The 14,068-nt window shown below is 36.8% G+C and overlaps 1 protein-coding gene across 1 annotated transcript in view; it reads right to left on the reverse strand.

Annotated features, from left to right (window-relative positions):
• LOC132404835 (vasculin-like) overlaps positions 1-14,068 on the reverse strand; it is a 62,785-nt gene that overhangs the window by 11,080 nt on the left and 37,637 nt on the right. The window contains exons 6-9 of the mRNA XM_059989372.1: positions 13,793-13,856; positions 10,939-11,123; positions 5,923-6,042; positions 4,504-4,671 (exon numbers count right to left, since the gene is read on the reverse strand). Coding sequence (XP_059845355.1) covers positions 4,504-4,671; positions 5,923-6,042; positions 10,939-11,123; positions 13,793-13,856 — 537 coding nt within the window. The remainder of the gene's footprint in view (positions 1-4,503; positions 4,672-5,922; positions 6,043-10,938; positions 11,124-13,792; positions 13,857-14,068) is intronic.

Here is a 14,068-nt window from a genome sequence, read left to right on the forward strand (position 1 = left end):
CACAAAATAATCAATATTAAAATGCTGCAGGATGATAGAAATAAGTCTCATTCAAAACACAGCTGGAGAAAAGAAACGAAAATTTAAATGTATATTCTAATTTCCAGTTATAGTAAATCTACATATATATAGAAACCAATAAATTATGAAGTCAAGAATATCTTGGCTCTCCAGAGACAGTTTAGACTTTGCTTGCAAGTTCACAAAAATCAGCTGAATCCTGAAGAAAACACTGCAATTTCTTATTTCAAACTAAATTAATGAAACCTTATTATCCAATGAAAATATCAGTGAAAAGTTAACTAGGTTTGATGTTTGGTCTCAGTGAAAATCTAGAAAAATCCATATTATGTTCTATATTTTTCCCAAGATGTCAAATAACTAACAATACAAATTCAAACTCCAGGGAATAATTAATTCTTAAAATAGAGATATCAGTGAGAAGACCGGCCCATTTCTGGCTGGAAAGGGCCAACTCACCAAGTCATAAAATGTACTGACATTTGAGTAGGTTCTGTAGCTAGTAAGTTTAAAATTTGGGAGCATAATAACAAGTAGTTAGCTGTCATTTGTCACTTGGAGAAGATTTCTTAAGCGCCAAGTCATATGTACTTGGAATTTCTGACCATGAACAGGTGCAGTAACAACTTACTGTCTTTTTAAATCTGGAAATACAAATTTTGCTTTTCATTTCCATGATTATTATTTTTTTTAAAGTTGGGAATTCCTACAAAGAGATCTAAATTCTCATTCTCTGGATCATTAACAATCAAAATAATTAGGTCAATTATAACCATTGGCTAGAGAACAACACAGGAGTTTCTGCAACTCTAGAAGCCTGCTGATGATTTTACATCGAATGAAAGGTCATATGAACAGACGTCCACTGACGATTGTCCTGTGTTAAGCACTGTGCACAACTCATGAGGTACTCCACAGCCAAGTATAGCAAGACCTGGACAACATACAGGCCTGGGCTGATGGGTAGCAAGTGATATTTGTGTCACATAAGACAATATCCGACAAAAGAAAATGCAGCTTGCACCTCAGATATTTAATGTTATTACCATCAATTAATCCCTCATTATTAATATGGATGATCAGAAACAAAACTGAAATAGCCAATATGCCAACAAGCAGGTCAGAGGCTAGGAATCCTGTGACAATTAACTCATTTCCCTACTCCCCAAAGCTCATCTCCAATCTTCAAGGCTCAAGATGAAATATTTCCCACTTGTCTGGATGAATACAGCATCAACCTTTAAAAATGCCCCATCCACAACCACTTGGTCACTCCATCGTCAATGTACACTAACACCTATCAGCAAATCACTGAGCCTCCTTAAACACCACTTTCCAAGCCCATGACCCATACCAATCAGAAGACCAGGACAGCAAGAGCACGAGAAGACTGACACCTGGAAGTTACCCTCCTAATCTCCTCATCTGAATTGGGAATAGACAACTGTTCCTTCGACACTCCCTCCCTATAAACGTTGTGGATATACTCACACCTCAAGGATCACAGCGTGTCAAGGAGGCAACTCACCATCCCCTTCGATCGACAATTAGAGACATACAACTAAATACTGGCTCAGCCCGATAAGCCATATCCCTTAAATGAATAATAATAAACAAAAACAGGTGAGCTGTACACTTGCTGAATGCAAGAAAAGAATTAAGGGCTGTTTGAACTACTTCTGCTTTTATTTCAAAAGTTTTGTTCCTTGAAACAACTTAAATGTGGTGGCCTGGAATATTTACAATATTACAGCTTAGTTTTAAAATGATCATGCTGGTGTCTTTATCTGTAGCTGTATTTATTAGCCCCTGTAAGCCATACACCTTTTCAATTGCAGTAACATTTTTATGGATTTCTCTACATGGACATCAAGTTTATTTATGCTTTTCGAAGTAATGCTATTGATGCCAGTGCACACCTTGCATATGGTATTCAAAGTGCATCACTGCAGATCTTCAGATTTAATACACCGTTTCAACACAGTGCCAATTTTAGGGACAAGTATATCACTACACCTCTCCAGATTTAACTCAATCTGCCACATATCTCTGTACTTCTCCATGGTTTCCCTCTGATCAATTCCTCAAGTATTTTAATCATTATATATTGCTTTTCCAAGTTTTGGATCATTGACAAACACAACACATGCAAAGCCAACTCCGTTTTTCAAAAGCTGAGTAATGAACTCAAAACCAAATCTTTTGGGAAATTTTCTGCAAACACAAAGACACAGTCATTTCTGCTTCCTTTTACTGAGCCAATTTGGCATTCGTGCCACACTTCAGAGTTTCACATATTAATCTCAGTACTAAACCTTTTGCTCGTATCTGATCATATCACTTTCAAAAGCCCATATATGCAATACAAAATCTAGCAAAAGCTAGCTACTATAACAATCTAGCATACTTGAGACTTCAGTGCAGCCAAACTAGCACATTTTCCAGACTACTGCATGCTATCTCTTACCATAGTACAAGAACATATTTAATTCAATTAACAACATCTCTTTAAGACATCAACATGTTTTAATGTGAGAACATTGCCTTCGCAGCCCTGACACTGAGCATTTAGGTTTCCAAAGAATGGAATAAGTGATCATTGGAGCATTATAGTATCTACTGCACTTCCATTACCTCAAACTCAGTCATTAGATAGCATCTTTATTCAAGTCACATTCCCTCATCTTGATGAAACCGTGATCCAAGCTTTTGCCATTTCTGTCTTTACTCCTTGCAGAATTTAAGTTTACTACAAGTAATTTATCAGATTAATATAATTCAATATTTGTTTGAATTTTCTGCTGTACAACCCTGGATATGGCATGTATAATAAAGATCAAATAATAGAGCCTTTGATACTATGGTGGTGCAGACTAGTAGATTTTAGCATGATACACTTATGAATACCCAAATACACTTTCTTTTACACTGTCTTGTAGTACAACTTTCCAGTGAACTCAGTGCGTTTAAAAGGTGAAAGCATAAAGACCCCAGCTCGATCTGCAAACCTATGCATATTCCTGATCTCTGTTGTTCTGAAACCCAGATATGGCATCAGTCACACATCGGACCCAAAGTCTAGACCTCGGCTGTGACCAGACACTCCGTTTTCTCTCTGGACTCCCAGTGCATGTTCTGGACTAATGTGTGAACTATTATCAACATTTCCAAAATGTTCAATGCTGGATTACTGGAGTTTTACTAAGCTTCTCAATACTTCAGCAACTTTTCTGCAATTTATTGTAACAGTTTAAATTTGGTATTACATGACTAAAGTGTGTCAAGATAAATGCTAAAGGATTATGTAACGGCAGAATAGCATAGAGATCAGAGAGATCAACAGAAAGATCAACTCAGCACAACCTCAGTTATAACAGAACTCACAAATCACCACCTTAAAATTTGAGATATGGAATAAAATTCATTTTAGAGGTTCAACCTCAAAAGGAGGACCACAACCCTATCATGGTTTGGAGGCTTGTGTGCCTCAATGACACAGAAAGCTATGTTGACTGAAGTCAGGACTTTATGCTTGGTAGGGTCATTCATGCTAAACAGGTCAAAGAGTAAAGGACAGGCTAAGAGTGGTCCATCGGTCCTCCAGTTTGGGAGACCAGCTCTGGGCTAACTATCTTGACTGGTAAAACAAAATTGTTAAAGAAACACCAAAGAAGAATCCTTCTACATCACAGTTTGATGGCATTCCTGAGTCTCCAAATGGAACTTGCATGACCGAGTAGTGGGGAACCTACTGACAAGATGAAAGAAGCCCTAAACACCATCGGAGTTCAATGCTGCTCTAAACACTAGCGGCATAACAGGTGGAAAGTTTGAGGCTTAAAAAACTGTAGTACTTCTTTTCAACTCTCATTTCTTGATGCATGTGGAGAAGAGGCAGCTTCATGTTACAGGTAAAAATCAGTTTCTCAGAGCACAATCATCACTGCTGCCACCACCCTTGACTAATAACCTGGGGAGAATCTGTAGCCTGGTTTTCATTCCTAGATAAAATTTTATCCTTGTGTATGCTAGTTTGTCCGAAAGCTAGGAGTTCAGAATAGGATCTTGGAAAGTAGAATTTTTCACACAGCACACAAGAAGCCATTTTCAAATAGTAACCACAAGAAATTCTGCAGATGCTAAAATTCTTAATGAACGCACACAAAATGTCAGAGGAACACAGCAAGTCAGGCAGCATCCATGGCCCCTACAAGAGATTCTGCCTGACTTTTTGAATTAATAGCTGTTGATGGCACAATGCTCTATCTTTTGAATATCTAATTATCAAACAGCTCCAAACAAGATTTATACTAGAAATGTATAAACAATTCTAACATCAAATTTTGAATTAGTATGTTGAAAATATCAGTCCAATTAAATTTGCATTTAGTAATAACATACAGCCAATATAAGTGATAAAATACAAGTCCACAAAGTTAACATGAATAATAAGTGTACAAAAATTACATTAAGTAGAATTACCTTCTCTTTATCGATATCATCTCCATCATCAGCATACCCTTCCCCAGGCTTGTCCTGTTTCAAAGTCTTCAGAAATTCACTTTTTTTGTCAGATCTCATGCGTGTCAGTTTCAACATACGAGGCTGACTTGCTATATCAATTGGTGAAGAAGAATTTGAGCGACTATTCTGTTTAAAGAAATTGAATCAAGTTAATTCAAAAATGAATAACAACATAATTAAAATGCATTGACAGAGATATACTTGATTACATTACTTGAAATGAGATTTAGATGGTCTTCTTTTGAGCTGGTCAACAGAAATATTCAAAAATGTTATCAGACTGCAATCACAATTGAACATGTCATGTTTAATCAAAATGAACGTTTTGTACTGAAGCAACTGGATGCACAAATGGCAACTTCACCCACAGTTTTAATAAAACGTTTCCATATGCTTGGAGAAAACTAACTAGAACCTGGATAGGACTTTGAACCCAAGAATCACTCCAGTGATAATACACTCACAAGAAACATTTGCACACATTATACAAGATCAGAGAAGAGCATGCAACAACAACAACAACAGAGTCTGAGTTATACAAGGAAGACTGGGCTGAATCACACAGTATGTTGGTTAACCAAATTTTTTTATAACATCATTTGATTTTTTTAATCAAAATTAAAAAATAAACCTTTTGTCATTAACAGAACTATGGAATTCTGAGGTTCTAATGGTTCCAGATTCTACACCAAGAATCAAGTTGGCAATAGTGCAACATTATTTTTCAGACTGAAGCACTGTAACAAGTAGTGTGCCACAGTGATTACTGCTGGGTCCATTGTTGTTTGCTGTCCACATTTGCAATTTGGAAGCTAATATTGTCACGATGATTAATTAATTTGCAGATGACATTAAAATTGGCAGTGTAATAACTTAGATTTAATGAGTTATTTTGCACCATCACTGTGCACAGATCCTATAGTGAGCATCAAACCAAAATCAATTATGTCAATCATCAAAACTGTCTTCCAGAATATATGAGAGGCGAGAGGAGAGACGAGACAAAATAAATTTGACTCAAGAGAAAAACACCTGGGAGAGCAGCAACTTGGAAAATTACAAAAATTGGAACTACTCAGAACATTAGATAGCTGTAAAGATAAATACAGTTAACATCCCATATTGATAACCTGCTTAGTAAATATTATTTCTTTCTTCTCAGATGCTACACAACTTGCTGTGTATTTCCAGGATATTCTGTTATTATAAATTTAAGGCTGTTAACTGCAAGATTTGCAAATTGCGATCCAGTACATTTGAGCCAATATAAAAAGTTTGTTAAAGTGTAGCACAAATGGAAATCAACTTAAACAAATGGGCATTTACAAATTGCTTTATATACAGATTCAAAAATTAATATGCAAGGAAGATAGATACCTCCTTTAAAGAGTTTGGTGATGAACTGAAGGTCTGAGGTACAGGTTTCAAGAGCGCGTTGAAGCTGACAAATGGCGTTCCGTGTTTATTCTCCTTTGCTGAACCTTTCCACTGTGCTGGCTAAATTTGAAAAATAATCAACAGGTGGCAAACAATTTACATACAGAACCATTAACCAGAGCTAGTGAATGGGTAGATGGGAAAAACAGATCGAAAAAAGAAAAACAAATGAAGCAGTAATGTGTGCAAGCACAGATGTGGGAGAAGGATTGAAACAGTGCAAGAGTGAAAGGAGTAATATATATAAAAAAATACTAGATTATAAGCAACTGATGACAACAACTAAAACATACAAGATTAAAGATCAAACAGAACAAGCTATTTCTTGCAAGTAGCTAGATAACTAGTTTAAGTTTCAGTTTTCCCCTCAAATCCAAATCTGCTCTTTAAATCTGACTTTTTCTGTGTTTACAGATTAAAGGAATCTGAGAAAACCACGAATATGCTTATGCTCATTTTTCTTTTGGAATGCTGGAAAAGTTAAAAAGCATTGGGGATGACAGGATGAAAAATTGGAGGCACAGAACACAAACAGACTCCATATTTTCCCAACTGTGTAAAAAGTACTAAATGCACTGGAAAATTTCATCCAATTATGGGCATCACTTCGAAAAGGACACAAAAGCCCATTAACGAGAATGATTTCAAGAACTAAAGTGCTGGATAAATTGGAAACTTGACAGTTCCCTTTAGGGCAGAAATTCAGAGAAGAATAATAGAATCAATTCAGATATTGGGAGGGTTTAGGTAGATAAATGACTGCAAATAGTTGAAGAGTTTAACATTTTACTTTCTTTTTCTGATTTTGTTTTCGAGAACACAAAGTTACTTTTTCATTTTATTGAGAGTCTAAGAAATCTTGCTCTGAAAATTTCCATTAGTTTTGCCTTCTTTTGTGACTTGTATAACCCTTTTACTACCACACTTCAGAAGTTCAGTTGAAATAGGTTTCTTCATATCTATTTGTAAGAAATTCAGCCTCTGTTGTCCTCTAAATCTGATTCAGTTCTTACCCAAATTATTGATATGACCTCAACAATATTTTCTTGAGTACCTGTTGTTTCTTAGATCTTAATAACTAAAGAGGTCAAATAATTATACAAGAAAAACTTTTATTGTGCTTTACAGTAGAATACAACATTTATCTGAATCGGACTGCATTTACATGAGTGATAGTAGCTCAGAAGGGAAGAGGAGTGCAGTAGTGATAGGAGATTCCATAGTAGACAGCTGATACTTTGGACTTGAAAGAAACATCCAGATGGCATGTTGCCTCCCAGGTGCCAGGGTCAGGGATGTCTTTGATCAGGTCCTCAACTTCTGAGAGGGCATCCGAGTAGCAAGAAGTTATGGTATATATTGGTACCAACACCTTAAGTAGAAAAAGGGAGGAGCCCTCAATAGATAATATAGGGAGTTAGTTACAAAGCTGAAAAGCAGGGCCTCCAGGGTAGTAATCTTCAGATTGCTGCCTCTGCCACACATCAGTGAGGACAAGAATAGATTTATTTAGCATATAAATGTGTGGCTGAGGAACGGGTGCAGCGGGCAGGGATTCTGATTTCTGGATCATTTGGATCTCTTCTGGGGTAAGTATGATCTGTATAAAAAGGGACTGGTTACACCTGAACCCGAGGGGACTAATATCCTTGCAGGCAGGTTTGCTAGAGCTGTTGGGGAGGGTTTAAACTAATTTGTCAGGTGGGGTAGGAACCAGAGTGATAAGGATAGGACAGTTCATGTACAAGCTAGATGCAGTGTGTAGTGAGACTGTGAGACAGATGATAGGGCAAAATTGCAGTCAGTGGGATGAGTTGAAATGTAACATTGGAGCAAGCTCAAAAAGGGTGAAGAACACAGGACTGAAGGCCTATATTTGAATGCATGCAGTATACAGAATAAGGTCAATGATCTTGTAGTGCAGTTAGAGACTAGCAGGTATGACATTGCGGGCATCACTGAATCACGGCTGAAAGAAAATCATAGTTGGGAGCTTAACATCCAAGAATACATATTGTATCAAAAGGACAGGCAGGTACGCAGACAGACATGGTGCAGTGGCTCTGTTCCAAGTTAAATCCTTAAAAGCAGTGAATTAGGATCCAAAAATGGAGAAAGTCATAAACATGATAAAGTCTGCAAATGCTGGAAATCCAAAGCAGCACACAAAATGCTGGAGGAACTCAGCAAGTCAGGTAGTGTATCTACAGAAATGTTTCAGGCCAGGGCCCTTCGTCAGGACTGGAAAGGAAGGGGGAAGATGCCAGAATAAAGATGTAGAATCCTTGTGGGTAAAGTTAAGAAACTGTAAGGGTAAAAAGACCCTGATGGGAGTTATATATAGCCCTCCATACAGTAGCAAGGATGTGTGGTACATATTACAATGGGAGATAGAAAAGGCATGTCAAAAGGACAATGTTACAATAGTCACAGAGGATTTCAACATGCAGGTAGATTGGGAAAATCAGATTAGTGCTAAATCCCAAGAGATGGAATTTGTAGATGCCTACAAAATGGCTTTTTAGAGCAGCTCAAGGTCAAGCACATTAAGGGAAAAGACAATTCTCGGTTGGGTGTTGTGTAATGAACTAGATTTAATTAGGGGGTTTAAAGCAAAGAAACCTGTAGGAGGCAGTGATCATAACATGATAGAATTCACCCTGCAATTGAGTGGGAGAAGCTAAAGTCAGATGTATCTGTATTACAGTGGAGTAAAGGAAATTACAGAGGCATGAGAGAGAAAGTTGATGGAAAGGGGACACCATCATGGATGACGGCAGAACTGCAATGGCTAGAGCAGGGGTCGGCAACCCGCGGCTCCGGAGCCGCATGCGACTCTTTCATCTCTGTGCTGCGGCTCCCCGTGGTTTGTTAGTTTTTGAAATGTAATTCGAAATTTGAAGATTATGGTGATCTTGTACAATCTAAAAACGTTGTGGAGACCCCATTTCCTGGCACATCCAAACCGGCTCACAATTAGCCAACATTCCGGCTAAGGGAGATAGCCTACGGGGGTTTGTGAGTGCGTGTCTTTTGGAGCATCCGCGCCCACAGGGACGGGTTGAGGGAGGCTTTATAACAAGGCTGTTCCGTTCGAATAAAGTTACCTTTGACTGCAGTGTCTTTATTTTAGCGCTGCGTGTAGCACACCGCTACAATGTGTTTTTTTTATCGCTATTAATATACATCACAACTGCCAATGCCTGACACCCGCCAGTGCGCGCTTTCTTTTAATTCTCCGATCCAAGGTAGGCTAACTATGGAGTAACCTTCAAACCAACGTCTTTTTTTCGGAGTTCAAAATGTTTTTGTTGCATGCAGAAATGTAATTTCGTTTTCTCTGCAGGAGTTCATCAATTTCATAAATGCAACACATTATAGTTTGTTTATACATAGCATAAAGGCAAAAAAAACCGTTGTATGCAGTGTTATTTCATTTTAAATGTGAAACGGGTTTTGTGGCTCCCAGTGTTTTCTTTTCTGTGGGAAATGGGTCCATATTGGCTCTTTCAGTGGTAAACGTTGCCGACCCCTGGGCTAGAGCAATTTGAAAGTTATAAGATAGATACATCCCAAAGATGAAGTATTTTAAAGGATGTATGAGGCAACCTTGACTAAAGCAAAGACAGCATAAAAGCAAGAGAGGGCATATAATAATGCATAAATTAGTAGGAAATTAAGAGGATTGGGAAGCTTTTTAAAAGCCAACAGAAGGCAACTAAAAAACCCATAAGGAGAGAAAAGATGAAAAATGAAGGCAACCTAAAAAATAACAGAAGATGCAAGTTTTTTTTCCAGATATACAGAAAGTGTAAAAGAGAGGCAAGAGTGGATTTCAGACCACTGGAAAATGACAATGGACAGGTAGTAATGGGGGACAAAGAAATGGCAGATGAATTTAATAAGTATTTTGCATCAGTCTTCACTTATGGACACTGTCAAGGGACAGAAGGGAGTGTAGTTGTTATTACTAAGGAGGAGGAGCTTAGGAAACTGAAAAGCCTGAAGATAGATACTACACCACAGAGTTTTGAAAAAGGTAGCTGAAGAGATTGTGGAGGCATTAGAAATGATCTTGCAGCAATTTTTAAATTCTGGAATGGTTCTGGAGGACTGGAAAATTGGCAAATATCACTCCATTCTTAAATAAGGGAGGGTAGCAGAAGAAAGGAAATCAGAGGCCAGTTAGCTGGACTTCAACAGCTGGGAAGATGTTGGAGTCCATTATTAAGGTTAACTTGGAGGTTAAGATGGTAGCAAGGAAGACAAATGAAATGTTAGCATTCATTTCAAGAGGACTAGAATATAAAAGCAAGGATGTAACGTTGAGGCTTTATAAGGCATTGCATAGACCGTACTTGGGAGTATTGAGAGTAGTTTTGGGTCCCTTATCTAAGAAAAGTTGTGCTGATATTGGAAATGTTCTAGAGGTGGGTCATGAGAATGATTCCAGGAATTAAAGAGTTAACGTATGAGGAGCATTTGATGGCTCTGGGCCAGTACCTTCTGGAGTTTAGAAGAATTAAGGGAGTGATCTCATTGAAATCTATCAAATAGTGAAAAGGCCTAAATAAAGTGGATGTGGAGAGGGGGAATAGTGGGGGAATCTAGGATTGAAGGGCATAACCTTAGAATAGAGGGACATCCATTTGAAACAAAGATGAGAAGGAATTTCTTTAGCCAGTGGGTAGTGAACCTGGACTTCCTTGGCACAGACAGCTGTACAGGCCATGTCACTGGGTACATGAAAGCAGAGATTAATAGATTCTTGATTAGTCAGAGCATCAAAGGCAAGAGAATGTGGTTGAGAGGTTTAATAAATCAGCCTTGATGAAATCGATTAACCAATGGCCCAATTAACTGGAGTCCACTGACTATTCAAATAAAGGGGGAAAATACTAAGAAGCTGTTCATAGCATAAATTAAACTAGTTATTGTTGCTTTGTCTCAATTTACCTTTGATGGAGGGCCAGCAGCTTTGGGAACCAATCCCTTATATACACTGGGTCCTGTCCCATTCTTTACAGGCTGGGGATGAGAAACCCCTGTCAGTGGGTATCCTGGTAGTATTGGTTCTTCTTTAAGGACCTTTTTAATGACCAGCATTTTAGACGTTCTAGATTTTGGATTTGGAGGGTTTTCTGCAAGAAGAAACATATTTCAAGTTTAAAATGAAATTGTTATCAACAATTATGGAATTCCTACAACTTAAACACAGGATTTTATCAATATGTAATTGAAAAGATCTTTTTAACCTGATATAGGCATTAAGAAGCAAAGTGACTTTAACCCAGTGTACATTATCTGATCCAACCCCAACAAAAGCAAAGAGAAGGAAAAAAGATTAGTTCTGGATCAAGAATAAGACAATTACACAAGACCTATTTTCTTAGGCCAAACTGGGTGACTTTACTCTTGCTCAAAATGAGCTCCATTCAACAATTTCAGCAATTCCTCTTCCCATCTATAAAACTATACCTTTAAATGCATTGTTACTGTCAATGCTGTTACATTTTTTTGCATTTCTTTACAATAGCAAAAAATATGCCAGAGATCTTTTGACCCAGCATTCCCCAATCAATCTCAACCAATTACTCACAGCCTCCATTTTCTACAATCTGTTTACCATCGTAAACATTCTAAAAGATATCTTACTGGAGTATAAGAAAACACCTCTCTGCAGTTGAATACCAAATTGTCATGACATAGTGTTGGACACAGATGAGTACAAGAGACAAAGGTTTAGGTGTAGTTTGAGTGTTCAGGACATCAAAAGGTTTCATTTTAAAATTTGTTCCTTGCATCAAAGGCTTCACAATCGAAGCTTAGTAAACCCATAGCTCTACTACAGGTGGTACCAACTAAACAAAGATGATCTAAAATAATGGTTATTCAACATGTGAATTATTATTATTTTTTTTAAAGAAACTGCAGAAGCTGGGAATCACAAATAAAAACAGATAATGCTTGAAAATACTCAGCAGTTCAGGCCACTGATGAGGCACCTTTGAACTGAAATGTTACCCCGTTTCTCTTCTCAAGGATACAGCCTAACCTTTCTTTTTATCCTATAGTTATTCAATGCTGAAAGATCAGAGAACAATAGCAGGCACAACTCATTGGTACTTTGGTTTATTCTTTTTACACTTTCCTTTTGAAGATTAAGTATGTCATTGAGGAATAGAGTTGTAATACATTAATAAAGTTCTGAAAACACAGATTGCTGCAAATCTGATACTGAAGTTCAATACCAATACAGTCAAACTCTATTAACTCGGAAGTTAGTCAGTACTGTAGTGGTGCCAGACTGGCAGATTCTCTGGACTATCAGTTGATTAATACCCAAAAAACCCTTAAATTTTTTAAAGACATTATATTACAGTAATACAATATTTTTCTAGTGAATCTGTCAAATCTCAGCAAACATGGGAACCAGCAAGTCTTATTGGATCCTGGTGTGACACTGGGAATGTTGGAAATGGTGCCAAATGGAGAATTACTGAGATTTCTGAATGGTCATAGAGGGTTATCAGACCTTTACCATACACATTTCCTTAGAATCTTAGAAGATAACTATGTTACAATAACAGGAGAATTACATTACATCTGCATACTGTGACTAAAAGGAATAAATAGATAGTGGTCATTGTTAAATAAATGAACAAAAATATGGAATTTCAGTTTTGTTTGGAAACGTGTATATAAATTTAGTCAACTAAATGCTTGGATTTGGACTTCAGTATCTCTATTTTTCAAGAAAAAACAAAAATCAATTTAAGATGGAGAACTGGGTATTCACTGTTATTTTGAGTTTCATAAAATACTGTAAGTATTAAAACAGTAAGCTCTGTGTCTTAAAAATAATACTACTGTTAATTATTCAACTGAAAACTATTTTGCATGCATTTTTCAAATGACTTTTCCTGCCCATTAAGAAACACACATCTTCGGGGAGCAAACCCATTTTTTTCCACCTACTGATCTCTCTTTGTTACAGAGACGTAGACAAAACAGACAGCAGTTCAAACTGTTATTAATGTATTGACATCAACTCATTTCCTAAAGCACTGCATTTTGAATTCTGCAAAAGACTGAAATTTCACTGAAGTTTTGAAGAAATGTTAAGTAACAAATTTCACTAACCATTTGCATAATTGATAAGATGAATATTACACAGACTTAAAACAATAAGTAGTAATGTGGCTTATTTGAGAAATTCAAAATTGTTTTATATATCAATATTTCTTGTTACTCTTACAACTAGAAAATAAGGATTAAAACATATTAGAAAATAGAATAATAGCAAATACAATGTGAAAATAGAAAATAGATTATGAAAACTTTATATTATTTCCTGGAAGAATCTAAATAGAGAAAACAGCCCTTACATTTAGGCATGTCCAACATTCAACAAGTAAGGTGACATCCCTAATCACCAGCTATTGTAATTTTATTTAAGTGACTGAAAAAATTATTTTCCATAAAAAAAAAATGCAGGATTAAGTAAGGTCTTAGTTTAACGGCCCTCCACCCAAGTTATCTAAACTATAGAAATGGAGTCTGTCATTGACACTGACACATTTCACAGTAGACTACTTGATCCTCATGCATCTTATTGTACTACAGTTTCTTTAGCTAATAAAACTGAATGTTAAATATTTCAAGCCCCTGGGAAAAAAAAGTGTATGTTTCAGTATACATGCTTGCAGCTTTGATATCCTTCCTCTGTATCAATGTTAGCTCATTTGAATCCACAGTCTATTTACATTGCTCATGTAATACATTATTGCCAACAAAATCAGTTACTCACCCCACACTCCTGCAATAGATTTGTTCTTGCCAAGTTCTTTTTTCGACTCAGGATTGAGAGATGGCTGGATGGAGGAAAAGAAAGATAACTTTAATAAGGAAGTAGCTTCACCTTTTTCTCCATTACAACCTACATCATTAAAGAAAAATAAATTTTGAATACACTGAGAATTCACAAAAAATAACACTAATCCTCAGTACATGAACATAATGCTCGACTGTTATGACGCATTTTAGTAACAATACAGTCCATAAAATATCACAATAGAAGGAAGCC

The sequence above is a fragment of the Hypanus sabinus genome, chromosome 14 (assembly GCF_030144855.1).
Source record: "Hypanus sabinus isolate sHypSab1 chromosome 14, sHypSab1.hap1, whole genome shotgun sequence".
Lineage (NCBI taxonomy): Eukaryota > Metazoa > Chordata > Chondrichthyes > Myliobatiformes > Dasyatidae > Hypanus > Hypanus sabinus.